The 26,345-nt window shown below is 55.3% G+C and overlaps 2 protein-coding genes and 1 non-coding gene across 3 annotated transcripts; all 3 read left to right on the top strand.

The window, feature by feature from the left end:
- Positions 1-5,980: 5,980 nt before the first annotated feature.
- On the top strand, positions 5,981-6,084 carry LOC122677655. The gene has a single exon (XR_006335881.1). It is a non-coding gene; the product is annotated as a U6 spliceosomal RNA (small nuclear RNA).
- Positions 6,085-10,930: 4,846 nt separating this feature from the next.
- Positions 10,931-12,709, top strand: LOC122673130 (cytochrome c oxidase subunit 8A, mitochondrial). The gene is made up of 2 exons (XM_043870693.1): positions 10,931-11,135; positions 12,381-12,709. The coding sequence occupies exons 1-2, from the start codon at positions 11,022-11,024 to the stop codon at positions 12,474-12,476; spliced, it is 210 nt and encodes a 69-aa protein (XP_043726628.1). The 5' UTR covers positions 10,931-11,021; the 3' UTR covers positions 12,477-12,709.
- Positions 12,710-18,369: 5,660 nt separating this feature from the next.
- On the top strand, positions 18,370-25,805 carry OTUB1 (OTU deubiquitinase, ubiquitin aldehyde binding 1). The gene is made up of 7 exons (XM_043870692.1): positions 18,370-18,518; positions 20,336-20,397; positions 20,643-20,741; positions 24,698-24,816; positions 24,950-25,034; positions 25,147-25,341; positions 25,451-25,805. The coding sequence occupies exons 1-7, from the start codon at positions 18,461-18,463 to the stop codon at positions 25,646-25,648; spliced, it is 816 nt and encodes a 271-aa protein (XP_043726627.1). The 5' UTR covers positions 18,370-18,460; the 3' UTR covers positions 25,649-25,805.
- Positions 25,806-26,345: the final 540 nt, after the last annotated feature.

Genomic DNA, 26,345 nt, shown 5'->3' with positions numbered 1-26,345 from the left:
ACATGAAGGAAGGCACCCCAGCCCTTGGGGAAGGAGACTATTTTAAATGCTGGAGCATCATTTGACAGTCTTCTCATGAGAGGGAATTCCGCTTCCACCACCCCACCCCCCACCCCCAAGTTCTTTGTTCCTTGAAAGTGAAAGTCGCTCAAGAGTCCATGGAATTCTCCAGGCCTGGATACTGGAGTGGGTAGCCTTTCACTTCTCCAGGGGATCTTGCCAACCCAGGGATCGAACTGAGGGCTCCTGTGTTGCAGATGGATTTTTTACCAGCTGAGCCACAAGGGAAACCCTTGTTCCTTGAAGGCTGTTGTAATCCCAGGCAGGAATTCCTTGGAGTCACCATCCCCTTGCTGCAGAGTAAATGACCAGATCTAGAAGGAATGGAGGGGCCTCCCTTTGCCGCCACTGGCCTTGTCTGCCCTCCACACCACTTCCTAAGTACCAGGCTCCCTCTTTCGTCCTCCGAGGCAGCTGCCCCCACCCCTGCCTCTATCTGCAGCTCAGACCTCATCATTCAAGTGGTACTGGCTGGAGTGCCCACCCCCCTCACTCCCGCCACTTCAGTGAGCAGATAGAGCAAGAGGCACAGTTGCAGGACAAGAGGTCCTCAACTTCAGGCAGAGCCTGAGCTGGTCTGAAAGTTTCCCCAGTGTGCGAAACCTGGTCACTGGATGGTTTCTACCTCCAGGCTTTGAAAGTGGCTGACTCAAACCTAGGCAGGTTTATTACTAGTTTTTTCTGCTTTTCCCTCTTCAAAAGTATTAACAGGTGGTTTCTCATGAGGTCAAGGGTCTAGGGCGATCGGGAAGATGCTGCAGAGGCACCTTGGAGACTGGACAGCCCGATGCCCTCGCACTGTTGCTTGGTGGCGGTGGAGAAGGAAACTGGCATTTGGTGATTCCCCTGGGATGCCAGCGGCCACTCACCCTTGGTCTTCACATTGCCAAGGGCCCAGCAAGGTCTGCATCCGTCTGCAGTGCCCTGTCCATGGTCGTGCCTCCAGACAGGATGCTGTGGGCATGCAGGTCCTTGTGGTGTCCACGTCACGTCTGATGATGGAGTTGTGGGTTGTCTGGTTGGTCCTGGTGGACTCCCTGCCTGGCAAAGCCAACACCTGTTGGCCTGGCATCTTCTCTCAGGTCCTGGCCAGTAGGGGCACTATCTCCTGAGAGAGGCTTGCCTTTTGTCCCATGCAGGGAGCTGCCTAGAAAGACGGGGACTGGAGCTGAGGTCAGTGTCAAGGCATGTCTGCCCTGCGGGGGCAGGTTCATCCCCAGCAGAGGGCTGGAGGAGGGCCTTAGGACAGAGCCAGAGCCAGCGGTGATGACCTGCCCTCCGGAGGAGGGGAAGCAGCTGTAGTCATGTCATGCTCAGAGGCCGGGGTCACGGATCCCAGGTTTCTCTCAGTGTCCCTGCAGAGCCCGGGCTCCAAAGCGCACAGCCCAGGTTAGCCCCCTCCGACCTGGACCCTCTGCCCAGGTGGGGGCGCAGCACCCGCGGGGGCCCGCTTGCGGGGCACACACATTTCTGCATCGCCCGGGTCCTGCCTGTGCCATGGTGGACAAGGCGAAACCTGAACACCCGCACTTGGGGCTGTGGGGCTCCCTGCTCTGAGAAAATGAACGTCCGCTACAGGCTGGCAGGGGAAGGGCCGCCCTGTGCGCAGGGTTGGACACCCCAAGTTTGGAGAGAAGAGATCCTACAAAGGGACCAGGCGAGAGGACTTGGAGCCGCTCGCAGAACAAGGTTGGGGCTGCGGCCATGAGCCGAGGCCTGACAGCTGACCTGGGGGTGGCTGCAGCCGCCGTGGATTCCCAGGGGTGTGACCAGAGGCATAGCCTCAGCACCGGCTCTGATGCCTCCTACGTGACAGAAGATTCAGTGTCTTGTATGTGACCTGGCGGTCCTCAGCTTGCTGTTGACCTTCGAGTTGAGTGGGACCTCTAGTATTCTTGCCTGGAAAATCCCATGGACAGGGGAGCCAGGTGGGCTATAGTCGGCGGGGTTGCAAAGAGTCAGACACAGCTGAGCATGCATAGCAGCACAGCCCGTGTGTATGTGCTTAGAAGGTAATATACACACAGTGTGTGTGTGGGTGTGTGCGCGCGCACACACACATTGGTGAGCAGTGCCCGGTGCTCTGCCCAGGCCACACACGGCTTGTCGTGGAGGCTGTGGCGCACACAGATCTCCCTGTTGTCCAAGGTGGGGGTGCTGCGCTCCGTGGGCTACTTGGACGAAAGGATGCTGCGCTTGCTCCAGGCTTCTTGCCCACATACGAGTCCTGGCCAAGTCCATCATGACGTCCTAGGGAGCTGGGGAAGGAGGCCTTGGGTGTGTTTGGGGGGGTCCTCTAGCCCAGCGGCCCTATCCCCTGGGGGTCTCAGTTTACCCATCTGTACCACAGGGTAGGGGCTGTGGCAGGCAGACTTGATGACCTGACCCGTGCCTGCACAGGTGTGGGGGACCTTCGCCAAGCCAGAGCCATCGCCACACACCAGCTGGCTCGTCACTCTTGGCCGCTGACTGTGGGTGGCGCCCCCCCACAACCCACAGCCTCCTTTTGTCTTGGCAGCTGTACTGTGCAGCTGCCTGCAAGGGGAGGGCCGCGCCCCGGCCCCGCCCCCGTGTGGCTCCGCCCCCGGCAGCTGCGTTTCCCGGGGAGGGCCGCGCCCCGGCCCCGCCCCCGTGTGGCTCCGCCCCCGACAGCTGCGTCCTGGCCTGGCCCAGGGTGTCTGGCGCCTGGTGACAGCTGCGCCCCAGGACGAGCAGATGCCCCTTCGGACCCTGCTTCATCCCTGTCCGAACCCCGCTCGGGGGCTCCTCGCTCCTTGTTGAGGACAACCCAGACCAGAGCCGGCTCCTCCTACCCCCCCCCACCTTTTTTTTAAATTAAAAATTTTAAAAAAGACTGAAGTATAGTTGCTTTACAGTGTTGTGCCAACCTCTGCTGTACAACAGAGCGACTCAGTTACACACGTACGTACATTCGTTTTCACACTCTTTTCCATTGTGTTTTATCACAGGATATTGAGTATAGTTCCCCTTGTTGTTGATTAGGGCCTTGCTAGTTATCCCTTCTAAACGCAGTAATTTGCATCTACCAACCTCGAGCTCCAAGCCCATCCCCTCCCTCTTGGAGGCCACAAGTCTGTTCTCTGTGTCTACGAGTCTGCTTCTGTTTTGTGCATAGGTTCACTTGTGTCGTATTTTAGATTCCACGTGGAAGTCATATCATATAGTATTTGTCTTTCTCATTCTAACTTACTTCACTAGTATGATAATCTCTAGTTGCATCCATGTTGCTGCGAATGTTATTGATTCATTTGTTTTTATGGCTGAGTCCTTTCTACCCATTTTTGTGTGAAAACCCCCATTTTTGATTTCTCTGTGTGACCCCTGGCATTCATAGAGATACCACCTTGATAGGAATAGTGAGGGGAGGAGTTTGACAGCTGCCTGTGAAAACAGCACTTACATCACCCTTTGTAACAACAGGCGTCCTATCCATTGAGGTGATGTAGTGGAGGGAGCATGGACTTTGGGGCTCAGACCTGGATTTGAGTCTTGGAGGATTTGTTCAGCAGGTATGAACTGAGCTCCTGCTGGGTGCAGATGAAGCAGGTGTGACCGCGCCTCTAATTCTGGGCCTGTACCGTCTCGTGGGAGTGGAGAGACAGGGCTGCTAGAAGACCTCTGAGAATCCTGCCCATGGGCTCTCTGAGCCTGAAAGTTATCTCACCTCTCTTTGCCTGCTTCCTCAGCAAAGAAGTAGGCACACATTCCTTGCTGAATTATTGTAAAGATTAAATCCCCTCCCTCTCCTGGGACCTCCCTCCTTTGGACAGTGAGTCCTTCCTGAGCTCTACAAGGGCCTCCTGCTGCTACCCCCACCCTAGGGAGACAGTCCCCACAGGCCTGTAGAGAGGCTGCACCTGACCTCAGCTAGTGCCCTGGGGTGGGGGTCCCTTCACCCTACACCCCTGGTGCTCAGAGCCCAGCCCTCACTTGATGTGCCAGGAGGGGAGTTCAGGTCAGTGGGGTGACTGGAGCTGTGCATATTTGGGGGGCAGGCGGCTGAGGGATTTATGCCTGTTGCCCCACAGGGCTGAGGTCTGACCTCCCAGGACTTGCGGCTCTACTAGAGAGGGCAGTTGTTGGGCCAGAGCCTTTAATGGACAGGGGCCAGGCCTGGGGTGAGGTCACCCAGTGTGTCTCGAACCTGAGCCTGGCCAGTAGGGTCTGGAGTCAGCCCTGGGATGGGGCACCGGGGGTCTTCCCAGCCCACACATGACCATCAGGACTGGGGGCCCAGATGGGGACACGTCTCAGGAGAAGGGACCAGCTCTTCCACCCACTCCCAAGGCTTGGGATCTATTCTTACTGCTCCATTCAGGGGAGGGGGTGGAGCAGAGGGACAGCTTGGGCCCTTGGATCAGAGCCAGGACTCAGGCTGGGATCTCTCGGGCTCGTCGCAATGCAGGAGAGATTCCCAGCAATCTGAGTGGAGTGGGCAGTCCTGGGGAATGAGCTCCCCATCCGTGCAGACAGTGCGGTAGTTACCAGGGTGTCAGAGGAGATCCCTGCCTCCCAGAGAGTCTGTCACTCACAGGCAAACTTCCCTCACTGGGCCAGGGAGCTCCTTCTCTGTGCTTGTTATTCTAATGGCAAAAGAAGTGCCCACAGGACTTCCAAGAGCTTCCCCTGCAGGGGCTGCAGGTTCGATCCCTGACCTGGGAACTAAGGTCCCGCATGCTGCATGGTACGGCCGGAAAAAAAAAGTGCCCAACGTGCAATCTTGGGAAAAGATTGCAGCAGAAAAGGACCATTTCCCACCACTATCTAGAGTGTTGAACCACTGTTCAACCCTTGCGTGAACTAGTGTGAACCACTGTTCACAATTGTGTGTGTCCGTCCAGACTTTTACCTATGCATATTCCTAACCCTAGGGATTTTTTTCTTTGTTTTAGAAAAACAAGACCCTGTCACACTTCATGTTTTCTTTGCTTCTCATTTGTTTTAAAACTTTTAAAAACTGAAGTATAACAGGTATTGTAACCTAATATCAATATCAGCTTGTGCTGTACTGTGCTTAGTCACTCAGTCGTGGCTGAGTCTGCAACCCCCATGATCTGTAACCCACCAAGCATCTCTGTCCTTGGGGATTCTTCAGGCAAGAATACTGGAGTGGGTTGCTGAAGTGTAACAGCTGAGCTATTTCAAATCCTAAAAGATGATGCTGTGAAAGTGCTGTACTCAATATACCAGCAAATTTGGAAAACTCAGCAGTGGCTACAGGACTGGGAAAGGTCAGTTTTCATTCCAATCCCAAAGAAAGACAGTGTCAAAGAATGTTCAAACTACTGTACCATTGCACTCATTTCAAACGCTAGCAAAGTAATGCTCAAAATTCTCCAAGCCAGGCTTCAACAGTACATGAACCATGAACTTCCAGATGTTCCAGCTGGATTTAGAAAAGGCAAAGGAACCAGAGATCAAATTGCCAACATCCGTTGGATCATAGGAAAAGCAGGAGAATTCCAGAAAAACCTCTGCTTCATTGACTACACTAAAGCCTTTTACTGTGTGGATTACGACAAACTGTGGAAAATTCTTTAAGAGATGAGAATACCAGACCACCTTACCTGTCTCCTGAGAAATCTGTGTGCAGGTCAAGAAGTAACAGAACTGGACATGGAACAACAGACTGGTTCCAAATTGGGAAAGGAGTGTGTCAAGGCTGTATATTGTCACTCTGCTTATTTAACTTACATGCAGAGTACATCATGCGAAATGCCGGGCTGGATGAAGCACAATTTGGAATCAAGATTGCTGGGAGAAATATCAATAACCTCAGGTATGCAGATGACACCACCCTTATGCAGAAAGTGAAGAGGAACTAAAGAGCCTCTTGAAAGTGAAAGAGGAGAGTGAAAAGGCTGGCTTAAAACTCAACATTCAAAAAACTAAAATCATGGTGCTCGCTTCGGCAGCACATATACTAAAATTGGAACGATACAGAGATTAGCATGGCCCCTGCGCAAGGATGACATGCAAATTCGTGAAGCGTTCCATATTTAAAAAAAAAAAAAACCAACTAAGATCATGGCGTCTGGTCCCATCACTTCATAGCAAATAGAGGAGGAAACAATGGAAATAATGACAGACTTTATTTTCTTGGGCTCTAAAATCTCTGCGGATGGTGACTACAGCCATGAAATTAAAAGACACTTGTTCCTTGGAAAAAAAGTTATGACAAACCTAGACAGTGTATTAAAAAGCAGAGACATCACTTTGTCAACAAACGTCCGTCTGATAGTTAAAGCGGTTTTTCCAGTAGTCATGTATGGATGTAAGAGTGGGACCATAAGGAAAGCTGAGCACCGAGGAATTTACGCTTTCAAAATGTGGTGTTGGAGAAGACTCTTGAGAGTCCCTTGGGCTGCAAAGAGATCAAATCAGTCGATCCTAAAGGAAATCAGTCCTGAATATTCATTGGAAGGACTGATGCTGAAACTGAAACTCCAATACTTTGGCTGCTCAATGTGAAGAACTGACTCATTGGAAAAGACCCTGATGCTGGGAAAGATTTGAAGGCAGGAGGAGAAGGGGATGACAGAGGATGAGATGGTTGGATGGCATCACCGACTCTATGTACATGAGTTTGAGCAAGCTCTGGGAGTTGGTGATGGACAGGGAAGTCTGGCGTGCTGCAGTCCATGGGGTCGCAAAGAGTTGTACTGAGCAATTGAACTGTAACAGGTATACAGAAAAGAAAGTCCAGCCACTCATGATGGAATCATCACGAGTGGACACATTAATGTAACCAGCATCAGAAGCTCCCTCTTGCCTCTCCGGATCCCTATACCCTCCCTCTAGTCCCAGGATCCTCACTACCTGACACCTCCCACCCCTGGCTGAGTCCTCCCTGCACTTTATCTAAACAAGACCACACAGTGTCTGCTCTTGGACGTCTGGCCTCTTCTGCTCAACGCTGTATTCGTGGGCACCATCCTTGTTGTAGCTGTAGTTTGTTCCTTTTGACTGCTGTATAGTGTTTCATTGTCCAAAATGCCACCAGGGTTCACTGCTCTCTTGCTGGGGGAGAGGTGCGTTGCTGGGAGACTGGAGAGAGAGCAGAGACGTTGGTATTAATCCAACAGATTTAGGTACAAACCCTGCCCTGCATTTGTAGACTCAGCTGCCTAACTCAACCTCTCCCAGACTCTTTCCTTCTCTCTGATGGAGGTTCTGAAAGAAGTCACATCACAGGGTCCACGAGGAAAGCCCTGGAACAGAGCACAGAGGTGCCTGCTTGACAAACGTTCACTCTTTTCCTCTGGCTGCCAGTGGAGGAGAGGAATGTGAGATTCCTCAAGGGAGTAACCCAGGGGACCACAGAAAGTCCATCCCTTCCCAAAGCCTCTCCAGGCCTCTTGCCTGGCCGTGCTCTAATCTGGACGTTATTACTTTTTTCACCGGACAAAGGGTTGACAAAGCCCCGTAGGGCCCCAGGGAGGTCCCTGTCGCTTCATCTTCCCAGGGGCAGGCAGCTGGGGCCTGGGCCTCCCGGCTCTGTGCTCTTGGGATGTGGTGGGGGAGGTGCTTGGAAACGTGTCCTGGGCTGCTTGCCACGTCCCAGGCCAGGACAAGGGCATGGGGCCTGGTAGCTGGGGGAAGGCTGTACTGAGACTGCTGGACATTAACCATACCCACGAGCAGGGTAGGGGAGAGGAGGAGGGGCGGAGAAGGGGCCTGGAGAGCTCAGGGCCTGGGAGCCCACGTCTCCAGAAAAGGCTCAGGCACAGCCTACCCTTTGGGGCACTCTGGGTCCATCCCTCTTTTCTGTGAGCACCCCTCCCTGCTCGCATGGGGCTGAGGCTTCTCCAAAACCTATGTTTTCCTGACCTCTTGCCACCTCACTTCATCCCCATCTGCTGTTGCAGTGTTTGATGCCATTGACAACAATATCAAAACTGGAACTTCTGGAAATTCTTCCTTTTTGCAGCAGCTTTCATGGGTTAAAACATGGGTTTTGGAATGGAGAGACCCGCCCTGGAATCTTGGCTTCACAGCCTTGGAGCTCTATGAACTTGAGCAGGTCACCCAGTTCTTCAGGCTTATTTTCTCACTTGTAAAACATTTGAAATAATAATAGCACCTCCCTTGCGACATTGTTGTGAAGGTGGAATGAGATTATACAGATAAGGCCCAACTCAGTGACTGGCCCCTTACTCCCTTTCCTGTTCTCTGTTCTGCTGCTGCTGCTGCTAAGTCACTTCAGCTGTGTCCGACTCTGTGCGACCCCATAGATGGCAGCCCACCAGGCTCCCCCGTCCCTGGGATTCTCCAGGCAAGAACACTGGAGTGGGTTGCCACTTCCTTCTCCAATGCGTGAAAGTGAAAAGTGAAAGTGAAGTCGCTCAGTTGTGTCCGACTCCTAGCGACCCCATGGACTGCAGCCCACCAGGCTCCTCCGTCCATAGGATTTTCCAGGCAAGAGTACTGGAGTGGGTTGCCATTTCCTTCTCCGTTCTCTGTTCAGTCTACTGCAATTCATAAATATTCTCTAAGTGTGGGCCAGGTCCTTTGGAGACAATAGTGAACCAGATACGGGCTCTGCCCTCAGATGGCCCCCAGCCTAGAGATGAAGACCACTCCTGTGGGCAGTACTGTCACGGGGGCTGCCAGGCACAGAAGCGGCATCAGCCTGGGGTGGCCAGGGAAGGCTTCCTGTGGCAGTGTCACACCTATCACTTCCTATCACATCATGGCACTCTTAATAACTTCTCATCAAGTGTTTGTCTTTTGTCTGCCTCTGGAATGTTGGTTCTGTGATAAGGGAGTCCTTGTTCACTTTGTTCACTGTGTGTCTAGAACAGTTCCTGAAACACAGTAGGGGCTGGCAAACATTTGTTGAATAAAGTAAGCTGTGTCCCTAAGTGGAGGCCTGGAAGAGAAACTGTGTGAACTGGGACTCCCAACAGATCAAGACTTGAACCCACATATTGGGACTCCAACTCAGCCAAAACGCAGACTGGGACTTGAGACCGTGGTCTTATGACTATGATCACACACCAGGTTTAGGGGCTTAATGAAGCTCAGGTTCTTGATGTCTCATCACAGAAAGAATTAAGAGAGAGACAAAGTGATAGGTAAGAAGCAGACTTATTTAGAGAGAAAAACAGTCCATAAACAGATTGTGGGCCATCTCAGAAGGAGAGAGCGACCCCAGGGTATGTGGTTGTCATTTTATAGGAGTGGGTAATTTCATAGGCTAATGAGTGGGAGGAGTATTCCAGCTATTTTGGGGATGTATGTATGTATATGTGTGTGTGTGTGCAGTCGTGTCTGACTCTTCGCAACCCTATGGACTGTAGCCCACCAGGCTCCTCTTGTCCATGGAATTTTCCCGGCAAGTATACTGGAGTGGATTGCCATTTTCTTCTCCAGGGGATCTTCCTGACCTAGGGATCAAACCTGTGTCTCTTGGGGAAGGGGTGCGGATTTCCAGAAACTGGACTAACACCTACTTCTTGACCTTTATAGTCAGCCTTGAAACAGTCATGGCACCTGTGGTTGTGCCATTTAGCTTGCTGATGTGTTACAATGAGCATATACCCAAAGCCTAGTGGAAGTCGACTTGTCCACCATATTGAACCCATTTGGTTCTAATGGTTGTGTCATGTCCGCTGGCTATGTCATTCTTTTAAAGGTCGTGCTGTGCCATCTTTCCTCCTGTTTCAGAAGTAGAAGTTGGAGTGTTGAAAAAGAAAGGCTAGGTAGGTTAAGTGTTGAAAAAGTGTTCTGTAGAACCTAAGATACAAAGAAACAGAAGGCTTCGGGGTGGGAGGACCAGAGAGCAAGAGAAGGGTGGGGAATACTTGGAGATGAGGGTGGAAGGTGACATCCAGAAATTGAGACTTTGTTTAGTATACAATGAGGAGCCACAAAGATTTTAAGGTAGGTGTATATCTTGGTTAGGAGGGCTTCCCAGGTGGCTCAGTGGTAAAGAATCTGCCTGGCAATGTAGGAGACGTAGAGATGTGGGTTTGATCCCTGGGTTGGAAAGATCCCCTGGAGAAGGAAATGGCAACCCACTCTAGTAACCTTGCTTGGAGAATCTCATGGACAGAGGAGCCTTGCAGGCTACAGTCCATAGGGTCATAGTCCAAAACGACTAAGCAACTGAGCACGCACACTTATGACTTTGTTAAGGATTTCCCTGATGGTGGCTCAGTGGTAAAGAATCAGCCTGCAATGCAGTGCAATGCAGGAGATGCAGCTTTGATCCCTGGGTTGGGAAGATCCCCTGGAGAAGAAAATGGCAACTTACTTCAGTATTCTTGCCTGGAAAATTCCATGGACAGAGGAGCCTAGCAGATAGCAGTCCATGGGGTCGCAAAAGAGTCCTACACAACTTAGCGACTAAGTAACAAATGGCTTGGTTAGATTTATATTTAAAGAGAAGGGAGGAAGGTTGGCTGCTACTGCATGGAGACTGGAATTGGAGAGGACAACTGTAAGAGTTCAGTTAGGCGGTTAGTAGCTCTTTGGAGACAGTAGTGAACCAGATACAGGCTTTGCTCCGGTTAGTACCAGGCGGTCAGGCCAGAAGTTAAGAGTCCTGGCGGGGACTGGGGATTTCTAAACAGAGACTCTAGTATGAATGGAGGGAGGAGTCAAGAATGCCGCCTAGGTTTCTGGCTTATGTGATTGGGTAGCTACAGATGTCACTCACGACGATAGGCTGCTTTGGAGGCGCGGCATATCCGAAAGCAACGCCCCTCTGTGCCCCGCCCACCGGCGGTAGGATGGTGTCGATTGGCTGTTTCGAGGAAGGCGCCAAAAACTGACAAGGGCGGTGGGCGGTGTTTCCTTACGTCACTTCCCAGGGACTTCCGCGTCGCTCTTTTCCCAGGCCCCTACCACTCCGTAACTTCCGGCTGGGGCCGCCATTTTGACTTCGCGACCTTGGACTCCGGCTGCGCGTTACCTGCAGTCTGCTCAGTGGCGTCATGTCTGTGCTGACTCCACTGCTGTTGAGAGGCCTGACAGGCCCTGCCCGGCGGCTCCCAGTGCTGCGTGCCCAGATACATTCCAAGCCGCCGCGGGAGCAGCTCGGGACCATGGTGAGGAGCGGGCCGGGAAGGGCATGGGAGATGCTGCAGGCGGGACTGAGGGTCCCGCGGCAGGTTGGGGGCCTTCCGAGTCTGGTGCGCTGCACCTCGCGGCTCACAACGTAAAGGGGAGCAGCTGGGCCGGTTTGGGCGTCTGGGGGGCGACAGTCTGCCCCAGGGTCTCAGGTTAGACCACGTCAGTGCTGCCCTGTCGCTTCCTTGCTATGCAAGCTTTCTTAGCCCCCTGCTCTGAGCCTATTTACACATCAGCTCACTGGGAGATGCCTACGGGATGTCAGCACTGTCATTGTTAGTAATTATTTAGGCGTGGGGAAGAGGACCCCAGCAGGCTTTAGTGATTCCCAAAAACGTGGGAGAGTTTAACCCTTAATGACTTGCACCTGTTGGGCTCTTTTCTGCGTTTGCCTCAGTGGCAGATCTCGGCCTTGAATGCGAGTCTTCAGAATCCAGGTTAGTGGGCTTCCATTTAGGAGAAGAGCCCAGAGAGCGCTGCGGCGGTGGAGGAAATAACTGTGAGGTAACTGCAGCCGAGGGCTTGCTGTGTGCCAGACACTGCTAAGACTGCTGCGCTGGTCTCCTTCAGCCCTCCCAGTCACCCTGAGAGAGGGCCGTTATCTCCGTTTCCTGGCTGAGAGAGCTGAAATTTAGGAGCAGTGTACACCGATTCAGTGGACATGAACTTGGGCAAAGTCCAGGAGATGGTGAGGGAAGCCTGGTGGGCTGCTGTCCATGGGGTCGCGAAGAGTTGGACACCACTTGGCTCCTGAACAACAACAACAATTGACTTGTCAAAAGTTACACCTCCAGTGGCACAGAAGGAGTTTGAACTGAAATCCAACTCCAAGTCGTGCTGTGGCCTTAACTACTTTGGGGGATATGCAAGTGGCTGTAAAAAGTCTTAGCTCTAGCCCCAATAGTTGGGTAGGGGGAGGTTTTTAAGACAAGGAAGGAGAGGTGTATTTTGGAGTTATTGGTCTATGCAAAATTCCTGGATGCCAAACAGGCCAGCTTCAAAGCAAGATTAGATCCTTGTCCCTCTCCCTTCACTTTGTAACCTGGGCTGACCCCTGCCGCCATATCTGATCCTTTACCTTAAGACCTAGAGTGGCACTCCCCTGGAGCCTGAATCTTGATTCCTGGAGAGGGTTCTCTGTTGTCTGGGAAGATTGCTCGGGCTCTGAGGAGCCTGAGGGAAACCTTACTCTGGGGGTTCCTTTTCTCTTGTGTTCTGTGTAGGATATCGCCATTGGGCTCACCTCCTGCTTCCTGTGTTTCCTCCTGCCTTCCGGCTGGGTCCTGTCACACCTGGAGAGCTACAAGAAGCGGGAGTGATGGGAGCTGTCCTCTCCCTCACCCCAAGACCTGACCACCCCAGCCTTTCCTGATCATGTCTGCTGCATTCCTGGCCGGCTTCCCCTGGATCATGTCCTTCTGTTACAGTGACCTCTTCTGCAATCATGACATCTTGATTTCTCCACGGTGACATCCTGGGACCACATATATCTGTTTATAAGGCCCTGCTCAGTAGGGCCTCCCTTGTAACAATAAAGTCTACTTAAAGCGTGCTTCAGGGGGAATCCCCTTGTGGTCCAGTGGTAAGGACACTGCGCTTTCATAGCGGGTGGGGGTGGGGATTCGATCCCTCGTTGGGGAACTAAGATCCGCAAGCTGCACGGTGTGGCCAAAAAATAGTAGAATTACTAAGAAAATAAACCCCGCTTCAGAAACTCAGCATGCCTTTAGCCTGGGCTCCTGCCTTCGTCCTTGAGTTAAGGACGGTGTTGGGTGAGGCGTGGAGAAGAGGGCCTGGCTGGCTTCACTGCTCTGCTGGCACTGCCCTGTGGTGGGTCACGTGTGCTCAGCCTTGCTCCTTGATGCTGAGAGTGGTGCTTCCGTCGCATGCTTTCCTCTCTTTAAAGGTTTTCTGGCTCCCATGGAAAACACATCCCGTTGTGGTTGGGCAGCCTTTCTTGATCCTCCTCTAGCTCCCTTGGTTGTGCCAAACCCGAGACTGTCTCAGTGTCTTTCTCCCAGTGGGGCCAGCTCTGCGTCGGAAGCCCCTTCTGGGTGGGGCTGGCCTGCCTTGTCCTCGGTCTCTGGGCTCCAGCCACTTCCCAGTGCTCGTTGCCCTTCCTGGGTGCTGGTGGGCCACGTCACAGTATCTTGCATTGTTCTGTCAACCTCGGGCCCCTTTTAGCACCATATCTGTAAATGCTTTTGCACTGACCGGCTTCCTTGTTCTCCCTGACTGCCTCCATGTACCCTCCCCTCCTTGGCTTGGAGAATTTGCTGCTCCTCCATCCATTCTCAGGGTCCTTCCTCAGTGATTCTTCCTGGGGGCATCTCCTTAGCTGGGACAGGTATGTGAAGTGTGCCCCGCGGAGCTGGAACTCTGCCTGCCGGTCTCTGGAAGGAAAGCTCTGACCCACTGGAGCCACCCCTTTAGTTCTCTTTGCTGGGGTGACATGAATGATTTCTGAGCAGACATGGGCTCAGTGTCCCCTGGAGCTGCTGGATGGTGGGCAGAAATGCCAGGTGAAAGCTGAGGGGCTCTGGGTGCTTTAGGCCCTGGGTGTCAGAACACGCATCTCAACAGCCCCTGTTCAGGGCTCGTTTCCTGATTTATGTTGACAGGAGCTGCAGGGAGACCCTGCTCACCCACCCTCATTTAGTCTTACCTGGCCTTTTAAAAATTTTTTTAAATTTAATTTTATTTTTTTACCTGGCCTTTTTGCGTGGTGTCCAGTGATGCCTGGTTGCTGTGGGCACAGATTAGGCTGTGAGTCTGTGGCACTCAGCGCTGTCTTGGGTTTCTGTGGTGCTCCTGCCTGCCAAGGTGTCCCTCATTTTTGTGCCACTGGATCCCCGAGGGGCACAGTGGTCCCTGTGGCCCAGGAGGGCTAAGGCCCAAAGCCGGGCGTCTTGAACTGCTTGCTCCTCGGACTGAAGGGAAGCCAGTGGTTACAGGCCGGATCTTCAGGACCCTGGTCTGAGAAAGCCCTTAGGAAGCCCAGCAGCCCTTCCCGCCCCTGTGCTCCTATACCTGCTGGGCACAGCCGTGAGCTGAGGGTGGGGCAGGGGCACAGACTTGGGGGTGGATGGGAGAGTTTAGGATGTGAGCTGTCAGGCTTGGACCGCATCTTCCCCTTGTCCTCAGTGTAGCCCCTGGGCCTTACAGCTGGTCACCATTCTGTGGCCCTCTCTCATCTCTAATCAACTCAGAGGCCCAGGGGCCATTCTGTGTAGCGAAAGCAAGGCTCCCTGTGCCCCCAAACAGCATTTTCTGTGTCTGTCTGTAGATCTCTGTCGGATCCTGAGTCTGGAGGTGGGTGTCTGTGTCCTGGAGTGCAAGCAGCAGGTGGGGGGTGTGGAGGGAAGGTTGCAGTCATGGCAGAGAATATAATGTCAAGCATAGTGGACTGGGAGTCAGGAGGCCTCGGTTTGAGGCCTGGCTTGGTCATTGACTGTGTGACCTTGACTAAGTCATTTAGCCTCTCTGGGTCTCAGTTTCCATGACTCTAAAGTGAAGGTGGTGATGTGGCAGGAAGGAAAATGTCCATGCCTTAATCCCTGCGCCCTTGTGACTGTGTAACCGTCATGGCAAAAGTGTGATGAAAATTAGGCATGCCGAAGTGTAGCCTGCCCGTAGGCTGAGTATAGTCACACGGGTCCTTCAGGTGGACAGGGAAGGCAGAGATGCCCCTGCAGACTCTGCCTGCCTTGGGGCTTTGAAGATGGAGAAAGTGGGCTGTGTTCCAAGGAACGCAGCGGCCTCTAGAAGCTGGGAAGAGTTCTCAGTTTACAGCCAGCAGGGACACAGGACCTCAGGCCCAGAGCTGCAGGACACTGAATCCTGCTAACAGCCTGCGTGAGTGGGAAGCAGATTCTCCCTCGGAACCCCTGGAAGGGAACACGGCCTGCAGATGACCTTGATTTTAGTCTGATGAAACCCATACCAGACCTCTGACTTCTCACACTGCAAAACTAAACATTTGTGTTGTTCTAAACCACTAACTGATGTCTAGTTAACAACTGCAATAAGGAGCCATGGATCCTTCTGGTCCAGTGTGGCTGGGTCCTCTGCAGACTTGAGGTGAATCTCAATGTGAGGCATCTGCAGGAGGAAGGTGTCTGAACAAGCATGGGTGGTGCGAGTCAGGGGCAGGGCGGGGCTCTCTCTGCGGCCTCTGCCTTTCTGCCTTAGCTGGTGTGAACCCTGCAGACAAGTAACAACTTATCCAGCAGCCCCCGCGCAGCCTCATCAGCCTGGCTGCGCCATCAAAGCCTCCCTAGACTATAATTCTGGAGCCGGCTGCCTGTGGATGGTTGGACATTCCCACAGTGGCATCTCCAGAGGTCCATTTCCGGGCTGGGCATGTCCCTCCTCTTCCCACCCGGGCAGCTGCCTGACTCCTAAGCCTGTCTTGGAAAGGATCACTGTGGCCTCGTCTTCCGCCCACCTTGAGGCTTTCTCCTGCCCACGATCCCGCTATGAGAACAGCTTTCCCAAGGCCTGTGCCATGTCCTGTTGCCTGGCCCCCTTCCCTGAGAAGCTGAGTAGGCCTGGAAGCCATGTGGCTCTCTAGGGCCTCTGTACTGTCCTAAAACTCTTCGTCTGTGGCTGAGGTCACAGAGTCCTGGGTTCTGCATGGGATCTCTTCTGGCTCCAGCTGAAAGAATGCTATGGTCATGAATGCGTTGTCTGGACACATCCTGAGCCTGTGAAGAGGCATCTGTGCCAGGTCGGGTCTATGGAACATAAAGTCCTAGGCTGCTGCCCATCACCTTTGTGACTGGTTTCCAACAGCAGCCTAAACCCAAGCAGCAGTGCTGCCTGTTCCATGCGAGGCCTCAGAAGGCAGGACCGGCATTGTGGGACCATTCATTTCTGGGTTTGTAAATTGAAAGGCAGAGGTGACCATCTGGAGCTGATGATTCCTGGCAAATATGCTATTGGGTTTTAGATGCTTCAGGATAGAGAATCAAAACCCGAAAATGGTAAAAAGTAGGAGAGATGGAATGAGGGTAAGAGAACAGTTAGTTATCACCAAATTGACATGGAAGAGAGCAGGGCAAAAGTTGACCATCCTGGGACTGGATTGAGTCAAAGCTTCCCCCTGCCTGACAAGAGGGGGAGGGTGGGCAGCAGGCAGAAGGGCCCCTCAACTACACACCCTGCATACACTGAGGGTGCAGATCTTTGAGCCCCAGACTCTGGTGTTGAGGGAGGCATTTACTCGGCGTTGTCAGCATGGTCGCAGTCCAGCACTGGGCCACAAATGGGATTCCTTCTCACCCTTCAGAGCAACTGGATTCTCTGTCCCCACATTAATCCCAATCCAGCTCCCTTTGTGTGCTCCCCACCCCCGAGACTCCCCAGTCAAAGTAAGGAGTCGGGGTAAAGGTGGAGTTGTCTTACAGCTATTTTCAAGATTTTGTAAAGCCAAAATAGAAATCATGCTTTTGTCATCAACTGCTCCTCATTTGGTAATACCAATGCTTACTGACTGAGGGCTTTCCAGGTTGCTCAGCAGTAAAGAATCCAGCTGCCAGTGGAGAAGATGCAGGAGATGTGCATTTGATCCCTGAGTCGGAAAGATCCCCTGGAGGAGAAAATTGGCAGCCCACTCCGGTATCCTCGGCTGAAGAATCCCATGGACAGAGGAGCCTAGCGGGATACAGCTCACAGGGTCGCAAAGTCGGACACGACTGAACATTGGCATGCACAAGCTTACTAACTGAAGATCTAATTGGCAGCTCCAGATTGCATTGGTAAAATTGGGAAAAGGAATGAACAGGTTGGTGTACTGTGTGTGTGTGTGTTGTGCTAAGTGGCTTTAGTCATGTCTGACTCTGGGCGATAGCCTGCCAGGCTCCTCTGTTCATGGGATTCTCCAGGCAAGGATACTGGAGTGGGTTGCTATTTCCTCCTCCAGAGGATCTTCCCCACCCAGGGATTGAACCTGCACCTCCTGCTGCTTCTGCATTTCAGGCAGGTTCTTTCCCATTAGTGTCACCTGAGAAGCCCAGTTTGGTAGGCATGGGATCCAAATGGGTAGCCCCTGTGCTTCCTTGAATTTGGAAGCAAACACAAGGATCGGTGACCTAGGAAATAGTAATTTGCGATGTTGTTGGGGCACAGACTTGGCATGTGTAGCCTTGCTCTGAGAGAGCCACCGTGGGCAATGTGGTGAGCCCAGGCACCAACTGCCCCTGCTCCAGGACTGGATGTAGCTCATGAAGATATTCATCCTATTCTGCACCTGTATTATCATGAACGGAGGGATCTGACTGGGGCTCAGACACGGTTTCCTCAAGTGCTAAGAGACCACTGTCATATCATGGAAAGGACACTCCATAGTGAAAGAAACCAGTATCCCTGAAGGTTACTTCTCTAAATAACTGCATCTTCAGCATCCAAGGCCTTGACACGTTTTATTTTTAGGTAATTCACAGGTGATTTTTAACAGATTACACAGAAAGATCCTGTCTATCCTTTACCCACTTTCCCACACTGGTAACATCTTGCGTTTGAAACTACAGTACAGCATATTCCAGGATATCCATATATATTCAAGATAAAGAACACTTCTATCTCCACAAGGATTCTCCTGCTTCATTTTTAAAACCACATCCACTTCCCTCCTGCCCCCTACTCAACCCTTGGGAACCACTAATCTGTTTCTCCTTGTTGTCAACTTCTATCTTAAAAAAAAAAAAGAAAAACAATCCTGATTTTCTCATAATCACAAGGGCAGGGAGTCCAAAGTTAGGTCGACCCCGAGGGACATGGTCTTTCGGTCATAAGCAGGACACCAAAGCCCGCTCCGAACCGAGGCTCGGTGGAGCGGGGCGGTGAATTCCCAGAGCTCGGATATTAGCAGAATTCCCGGTCTCCTCGGCTAGGTGATCCTCTTTGCATTCGCCTGTCTTGAGTTCTGGAGCCCACAGCGGGAATCGCCTTCCGTGATTTGAATTTCATTTTCCTGCTTATCTCAATAATACAATCCGCGTTTCAAACTCCAGTGAAAAGAAAACTCAAGTGGCCCTAAGAAGCTCTTATCACCCCAAGGCACATTGGGAGCTTGGGAAGACGGAGCCGAGCAAGTGTGCGGAAGGAAGGCGGGCGGGGATTGCCTTCAAGTCCCCCGGCTTCCGCCGCTGCAGAACGCGGCTGCGAGCCCCTCAGGTGACTACGCCCGAGGGGATCCCGTTGCTAGGGGCGTTACCAAGGAGGGGCCTCGAGGAGGGGCTGTCTTCCGGGGGGAGGCCAACTAGTAACCCGGAAGCGGTCGGCAGTGCGGCGCTGTTTAAAGATGGCGGCGGAGGAACCTCAGCAGCAGAAGCAGGAGCCGCTTGGCAGCGACTCCGAAGGTACCGACCAGGGGAGAGCCGCCCGGCCTGGGGTAGCGGGGGCGATGCCGGATAGCCGGTTCCCGAGGAAACCAGGGCTGGGGCGGCTGGCGGCGAAGCGAGCGGAGGGCCCCTGCCTCCGCCTCCGCCGCCTCCCCTCCCCCTCACAATGGAAGGAGCCGCCGCCGCGACCCCCGGCCGGGCGGGCGGTGGAAGAGAAAGCGGGGCGGGCCCCGGCCCGCAACTCTTCCCTGTCGCGCGCTCCTGGGGCGGGGCCTAGGCCGCTCCGCCCCCCAGCCCCCGCCCAGCCCCCTCCCCGCTGGGCGCCCGGCTCCCCGGCCCCCGGCTCTCCCACCCCGGACCTGGCAGTGAGGCCCGGGCCTAGTCCGGCCTCGTCTAGTCCGCCTCCTCCAGAGCGGCCCGAGCCTGAGAGGGCGTCGAATTACGCCGGACTGCGGAGCACAAAGGACTGGGCGGGCCGCTGGGGATGCTGCGGGCGGCCCGGGGTTGTGAGCGGCCGCAGGTGTGTGCCCCTGAGGGCAGCGCCCTTCGTTTCCGGCAGAGCCCCCTTTCCTGGCTTCGCAGCCCCTTGCTTCCTGTCTCGGCAGAGTTTCCTTAGACCCCTGAAGAGTTGGACTTCTCAAAACGGTCCCACCCTCTTATTCTCACCCCTGAGTTAGACACTGGGGACTGAGGAGGTCACTAGGGTTGGGAGGGACGGCCCAGTCGGAGTGCAGCGTAGGGGGTGGGTGGAGGCCCAGCTGAGGCCCCGGGCTGCTCAAGCTCAAAAGGATTGGCCTTAAAAGTCATTCAGCACACAGCTCCCCTTCTAACCGCACACTGAAAAACTGAGCTTTTGGGGACCTAGGCCCCATCCCCCCATCCCCTAAGGGACTTGTTTAGGATCATGTAAGTTAAGAAAGAACCAGAGCCAGGATTCAGGTCTCCTGGCTTCTCACCAGTGGCTGCTTGGCATGGGGCCCACAGAGTGGACCCGCCCAACTCAGTGATGAGTATAAGGTACCACCTCCTCACGGCATCACAGTGAAGGGGGGAAGGTGGTGGTATCTGTCTCTGTTCATAGCAGACGATGTGCCTCTGCAGTGAGGTGGCAGAGGAGTTATTGTGAAGAGCGCAGGCTTTGCAATTAAGACCAACCTGGGTTTGACCACAGGTCTTCCTCGTGGTGACTTCGGGCAGATGATTTCACCTGTCTGCATTTTTGTTCTTTGTAAAATGGGCACCATTAAGAATACCCAGGATGGCAGACGGAGGAATGGCGTGATTGAGTAAAGTGCCAGCTCACAGGAAGCTCTCATCTAGCCCAAGATACTCTGCTTTCTCATCTGTCTTTCCTCAAGAGACCCCGCCTGGCTCAGGGGCCTTCCCGGGCTGCTGGGAAGGGATGTTAGAAAGCAGGGGGAGAGGGCTTGTTAGAGCTGGAGGAGTATACCTTGGGGGGTCATCACCTTGGCCTGTTCACTTTATTTTTTACTATTTATTTATACTTGTTTGGCTGTGCCCGGTCTCAGTTGTGGCAGGTGGGATCTAGTTCCCAGACCAGGGATCAAACCCAGGCCCCTTGCATTGGGAGCTTGGAGCCTTAGCCACTGGACCTCCAGGGAAGTCCTTGGCCTCCTCACTTTAAAGATGAGAAAACTCATGCCCGGGAAAGGGAAGGACTTTGCCAAGATCCCACAGTTGGGGTGGAGCAGGGCATGACGCATGCTTCCAGATTGCACATCTGCTCTCCTGGCCCGTTCTTGTCCTCGGCCCAGCTTCCTGGAGTGGGGAAAGCCAGGGCCCGCTGTAATCTTTGGCCTTCTTCCTTCTTCCAGGTGTTAACTGTCTTGCTTATGATGAAGCCATCATGGCTCAGCAGGACCGAATTCAGCAAGAGGTGAGTGGCTGTGGCCAGTGGCCTTACTTTGGTGATACATTGGTTGGACTGAGGGCTACCATTTGTCTCTACTGTGGAAGCTCCCTCCTCCCCAGGCTGAGCTGGTACTAGATGCCTTTATGGGGGGATGTGTGGTCTCTGTGCCGCTGGGTGACTGGCCCAGCAACTCTCAGCTAGCTGTCTGGGCTGACAGGCGGGGGTCACTCCATTCACCTGTCAGAACATGATGGACTCCCCCCCCGCAGATTGCTGTGCAGAACCCACTGGTCTCAGAGCGGCTGGAGCTCTCTGTCCTCTACAAAGAGTATGCTGAGGATGACAACATCTATCAACAGAAGATCAAGGTGGGAGCCTGGCCGAGGGGGCAGAAGCCTGGCCGCTTTAGACCTGCGCTTGGCTGGGCCTGGCCTCAGAGGATGGTGGGGGAGCCCTCTGGTCGCTGGCTCACAGGTTGGCAGAGTCTGGAACCAAAAAGACCTTGATTCAGATCCTGATGCTGCCACTGGCAGCTGTATCCTCAGCAGCTCCTTCGGAGTCTCAGCTGCGGAGACCTCAGCTGTGAAATCAGGGTGACGAAAGCCAGGGTGCTTATGAGGTTGTGGGAGACGATGCCTGGGGGGCCTGGTGCAGGCTGTGGGGAGCCGGTGCTCTCAGTGCTCACGGAGGGGCTGGTGGGCAGGGGCTGGCTAGCCGGGGAGGGTGGCGGCGGGGGACCCAATCCTGCCCCCTACTTCCGTGGAGAGGCAGGCAGCACTGGGGAGGGGGCCCCTGGACCTTCATGCAAGGCCCTGCTGCCTCCCCTAGAAAGTGAGGTAAGTCCTTTAACCACTCACTTCCTCCTCTGCGAGCTGGGGGTTTGAAGTGTGACAGTGAGTGTGTGTACACAGTGTCTCCTGGGCACAGCCTGCTGCTGCTGCTAAGTCGCCTCAGTCGTGTCTGACTCTGTGCGACCCCGTAGATGGCAGCCCACCAGGCTCGCCCGTCCCTGGGATTCTCCAGGCAAGAACACTGGAGTGGGTGCATTTCCTTCTCCAGTGCACAAAAGGGAAAAGTGAAAGTGAAGTTCCTCAGTCATGTCCGACTGTTAGCGACCCCATGGACTGAAGCCCACCAGGCTCCTCCGTCCGTGGGATTTTCCAGGCGAGAGCACTGGAGTGGGTGCCATTGCCTTCTCCGGGGCACAGCCTGAGGGTTTAGTAAATGCTACTCCTTCCCCACTTCCCCCAAAGATCAGAGCTGCTTAGACTCTTCCACCTGGAAGGCTGGCCTTTGGGGTTAGCCATTTGAGGGGCCAGGCAGGTAACCCAGGTGACGAGGTGGTCAGGTCAGGCGGTGAACAGTGGCACTGCAGCCCGGCTCCGCCAGCAGCAAGTGCTGGAGGCTCATGGGGCTGACGGGAGCATCCGTGCCTGTCACTCCATCAGTGCTCCTGAGGCCGACCAGCCGGAAATCATTTTGTTGTAAAATCTCCAGACTCCTGACAGTTGGCAGCTGATTCACACTTACAGTGTGTGGGCCGGACGGTGCACATGCAGGCCAGAGCCCGCCGCGTGTGGCCTGTGGGCTCCTCTGCCCTGCCCGGGGTGTTCATGGTTTGCCCTGGAGGCCTCTGGAGAGAAGGCCCTGGCTTTGGGGCCCGACTGACCTGACATTGAGTCCCGCCTTCCCCCTCCTGTGTGATCTTGGGCAGCACACTGGCCTTCTTGGGGCCTCTGTTGATCTGCCAGCTCTGGGTGGAGAGCCCTGTCTCGTGGGGTGGGCGTGAGGCTTGCAGGAGAGGACGGTGGTCAGGTGTGGAGCCCAGCGCCTGGGAGGCGGTGAGTCCCCCCTCTTCTCTGTGTGGTGGACTGGCGGGGCTCAAAGCCTGCCTGTCACACGGGCCACCCCGGAAAGTGGACAGGCCACACCTCTCAGGTTCTCCCCCTGAGTCAGTCGGCAGATGTTCAAGTGTCAGCCGTGTGCTGTCTGGACAGGCCTGCCTCGGCGCCCGACACCCCGCCCCGGCTGGGCCTGAGCCCCCCGTAGCTCCCTGGGAGGAGGCAAAGCGCAGGCAGCAGGGCCCGCGCTCCTGTGTGCCCTGACTCCTCTGTGAAGTAGGCCCCTGGGGGACGCGTGGGAGGATGATGGGCCTGGCACGGAGTAAGTGCTCAGAACAGTTCTGGTCGTGGCAGGGATTTGGGCTCTTTGTACACATTTTGTCCCGTTTTAACACTTAGGAGCACACACTGTGGGCCAGGCAGTTTTAGGCTCTGGAGATAGTGATGACTGCAGCTGCCAAGTCACCGTGGTGGTTCAGGGTGGAAAGACAGCCCTTAAGGCAGCTCACATGTATGGCGGAGGTGGTTAGTGCTGTGGACAGAAGTGAAACGGGCCAAGGAGATGGGGGGCGGGGATTTGCAGGTCTACCTAGGGTGGTGTCTGATGAACTGAAAGAGGCCAGCGAGCAAGGCGGGGCGGCCATCCGGGCGGAGCCGGGGGGCGGCCAGCATGGCGGGAGCAGAGTGGGTGGGAGACACGGGGCTTGGAGCCCAGAAGGGATTTGGAGGGAGCCGCGTGTTTAGTGGGTTTCTGTGGTCACTGGTGCCGCGGAGACTGGGCAGTGAGTGGGGTGCAGGCAGGGAGACCCGTGTGGAAGCTTTTGCGATGAAACCAGCCCTGGATGGAGTTGGACGGGGCAGCAGAGCAGCCCACGTGAGGAGAGACTGCTGCGGGCCGAGTGGCAGGGTCTGCTGCTGGCTGGACGGGGCCAGTGAGGGCGGAGTCCGCGCAGCTGGGTTTGACTCCATGGCTGAAAGGTGGGGAGCTGAGGAAAGGCAAGGAAGGCCACGAGGTCAGAAGCTGCCTGTTGGCTGGGCGGTTTAGAGCGGGTGCAGCCCAGGCAGTTGAGTTGAGGGTGAAGTGGGTGGGTGAAGAATTCTGTTTAAATCCCAGGAGGTCAGGAGACAGCTGACACCGGGGCTGCCCCAGGCCTGAACAGGTTGTGCTGTTCACGCAGCAGGGGCTGTGGATGGTCGCTGGCGTGACTGTCTTGTGGCAGGTGACACACGGGTCTCGAGGAAGGGTGTGTGGTTGGGTGGCAGCCCTGACCACCACGGGTAGGTGAGGAGGGGCAGCGGTGAGGTCAGAGGGCGCGGGGAGGGTGGGGGAGGAGGGAAGAAGGGGGTTCGCATCACCACACCTGTGGGTGCAGGTGGACACCGCTCAGCAACGGTCTGGGGGGAGTGGGTTTGACCCTCGGACTTAGGAGGGCATCTGTGACCTTCACTAGAGTAGAAGCCGGCTGGGCTTGCGTTCCCAGCAGAAAAGAAACGGAGACAGCGGCACAGGCGGCTTCAGGAGTAGTGCTGCCCTGCGGGAGAGCAGAGAGGTGGGGAGGTAGCTGCAAGGGAATTCATGGGGAGCAGAGCGTTTGTTTATAGGCGGCTGGGTCCAGTGGGTTGGGGGAGAGAAGCTGATGGTGGGGAGGGGAGGGCAGATTTCAGGAACAGTGTCCTAAGTCCAAGGGAAGGTGGCTCTGGGAGCAGCTTTAGACCCTCCAGGGATGGAGAGCAAGGCCCCGGCAGGGCGGGGTGCCGTGGGGGTGACGGCTTCTTAGTGGAAGTCCTCAGAAAGGAAGCACGGTCCTCGAGAAGGTGACTAGTTGGGGACTTAAGATATGGGGAGAAGGCATGAAATATAGGCGTCAGGAGGAAGGGGAGGGTGCTCAGGCCTGGGGAGTGAGGCCTGGTTGCCGGACAGCGCCAAGGGCCAGACTCCTGACTCCTGAGGGGAAATGGAACAGACAGGAGAAACTCCATTGAGCTGGGGAGGAAACTGGGAAAGATTGAACCAGTACCTGTGAGCGGGCAGGGTAGGGATTAGATGGAGGTGAGGGGGTTGTTTCCTGCCCAGGACTGCAGTGGGGGCCCCAGTGCGGCACCGCGCCGCATACACTGACGTGTTTGCCCTGGAGCTCTCAGGGTTTGAAAGGCTATTCACTGGAAAAGCTGCCTCTGTCAAGGACCCATTCACTTGCCTGGTTTTATGAAACAGTAGCCCTTTAGGCCCAGCAGCATGGCACGCCTAGCAGTTGATGACCACTTTGGTGACTGATGCAGCCAATGTGTCTATAATTCATGTTCCTGAGGCTGTGGGGGCTGCTAGCAGCTGGTTGCTAAGTGACCCCCATTATCGGAGTCAGCAGCCAAGACCGCAGGAGGCTGTTGTGGTGTGACCTCTGTTGGGGGCATTTCCTGGGCATGCCCTGCTTTCTGCCGGATGTTGATGGGCACGGGGTGGGGTGGGGGCTGCCTCTCCGCAGGACCTCCACAAAAAGTACTCATACATCCGCAAGACCAGGCCTGATGGAAACTGCTTCTATCGTGCTTTCGGATTCTCCCACTTGGAGGCGTTGCTGGACGACAGCAAGGAACTGCAGCGGTGAGGAGGCGCATGGGGGAGGTTCCGTGATGGTGCCTGGGCTCCGTCCTCCCTGTTGGTGGCTAGGAGGTGCAGCTCCCCCTGAGCCCCAGTGCTGGCCTAGGAGCCCATGGCGCCCTCCGCCCGTCCACAGGTTCAAGGCTGTGTCTGCCAAGAGCAAAGAGGACCTGGTGTCCCAGGGCTTCACTGAGTTCACAATTGAGGATTTCCACAACACGGTGAGCCCAGCTGCCCCGCCACGGGGTCGGCCAGGGTGGCGGGTGGCGGCCTGGCGGTGGCAGGGGTGACCATCTCCCCCCTCGTCTCGCCCTCTGTCCCCCTCGGGCGCAGTTCATGGACCTGATCGAGCAGGTGGAGAAGCAGACCTCCGTGGCCGACCTGCTGGCCTCCTTCAACGACCAGAGCACCTCGGACTACCTGGTGGTCTACCTGCGGCTGCTCACCTCGGGCTACCTGCAGCGCGAGAGCAAGTTCTTCGAGCACTTCATCGAGGGGGGGCGGACCGTCAAGGAGTTCTGCCAGCAGGTGCTGCCCCCTCCCCACTCCTCAGCCGTGGGCCCCTTTTCTCTCGAGCCCTGGGGGGGGAGCCCAGGTGGGAGGGGCCCAGCACCCCCTGAGCTGTCCTGTGCTGCAGGAGGTGGAGCCCATGTGCAAGGAGAGCGACCACATCCACATCATCGCACTGGCCCAGGCGCTCAGCGTCTCCATCCAGGTGGAGTACATGGACCGCGGCGAGGGCGGCACCACCAACCCCCACATCTTCCCCGAGGGCTCCGAGCCCAAGGTCTACCTTCTCTACCGGCCTGGACACTACGACATCCTCTACAAATAGGGCCACCCGGCCTGCCGCCGCCCTGCCCGCCCACCCCTCTGCCAGGCGCTAGACATGTACAGAGGTTTTTTGTGGTTGTAAATGGTCATACTTCACTCGCCCACCCCTCCCTGTCACACGACCTCCCGTGTTTTATTAAAGGGGATGCTGGTGGTGACCGCGTGTGTGCGTGTCCCTGCCCGGCTGCTGCCCGCCTGGCTGCGCTGTGTCTGGCTGCCCCCCTTCCCCTCAGGTGGGTTCCTCTCAGCCTTTCACTGTCAACCCCCAAACCTCCCCGCCAGGAGCAGTTTTGAGGAGTCTGGGCCTCTCGGGGACCCTTCCTGGTTATTGAGGTTCTGCTTCTTTCCCTTCAGGCCTCCATCCCTTCCCTGTTTAGCTGGCCAGGGGTTTCCCTGGGGATGTGGAAGGTCCTCGGAGCCTTGCCCGGGAACCCAGGAGCACCGAAGCTTCTAGCTGCTCCCTCCTGGGCCCTGCCCCCACCCTGCTGTCCTGGCTGGAGTCCCGGCCACCTGCCCTCCATCAGGGCTCTGCGTGGTGGAGTCCTGGGTGGAGAGGGACCGCATGATGCTGCAGCCTGGCTCAGGGAAGGGGGAGGCGCTGGGGCGCCCCAGGGCACCCCAGGTGGTGCCAGTTAGGTGGGGGAGGGGCAGTCCTCCAGCCTGTGCTTGGTCCCCCGTCCCCAGGCCTAGCCTCAGGT

This window comes from Cervus elaphus, chromosome 2 (assembly GCF_910594005.1).
Source record: "Cervus elaphus chromosome 2, mCerEla1.1, whole genome shotgun sequence".
Lineage (NCBI taxonomy): Eukaryota > Metazoa > Chordata > Mammalia > Artiodactyla > Cervidae > Cervus > Cervus elaphus.
Note: the sequence above shows the minus strand (reverse complement) of the source record. Positions and strands in the feature narration are given on the sequence as shown.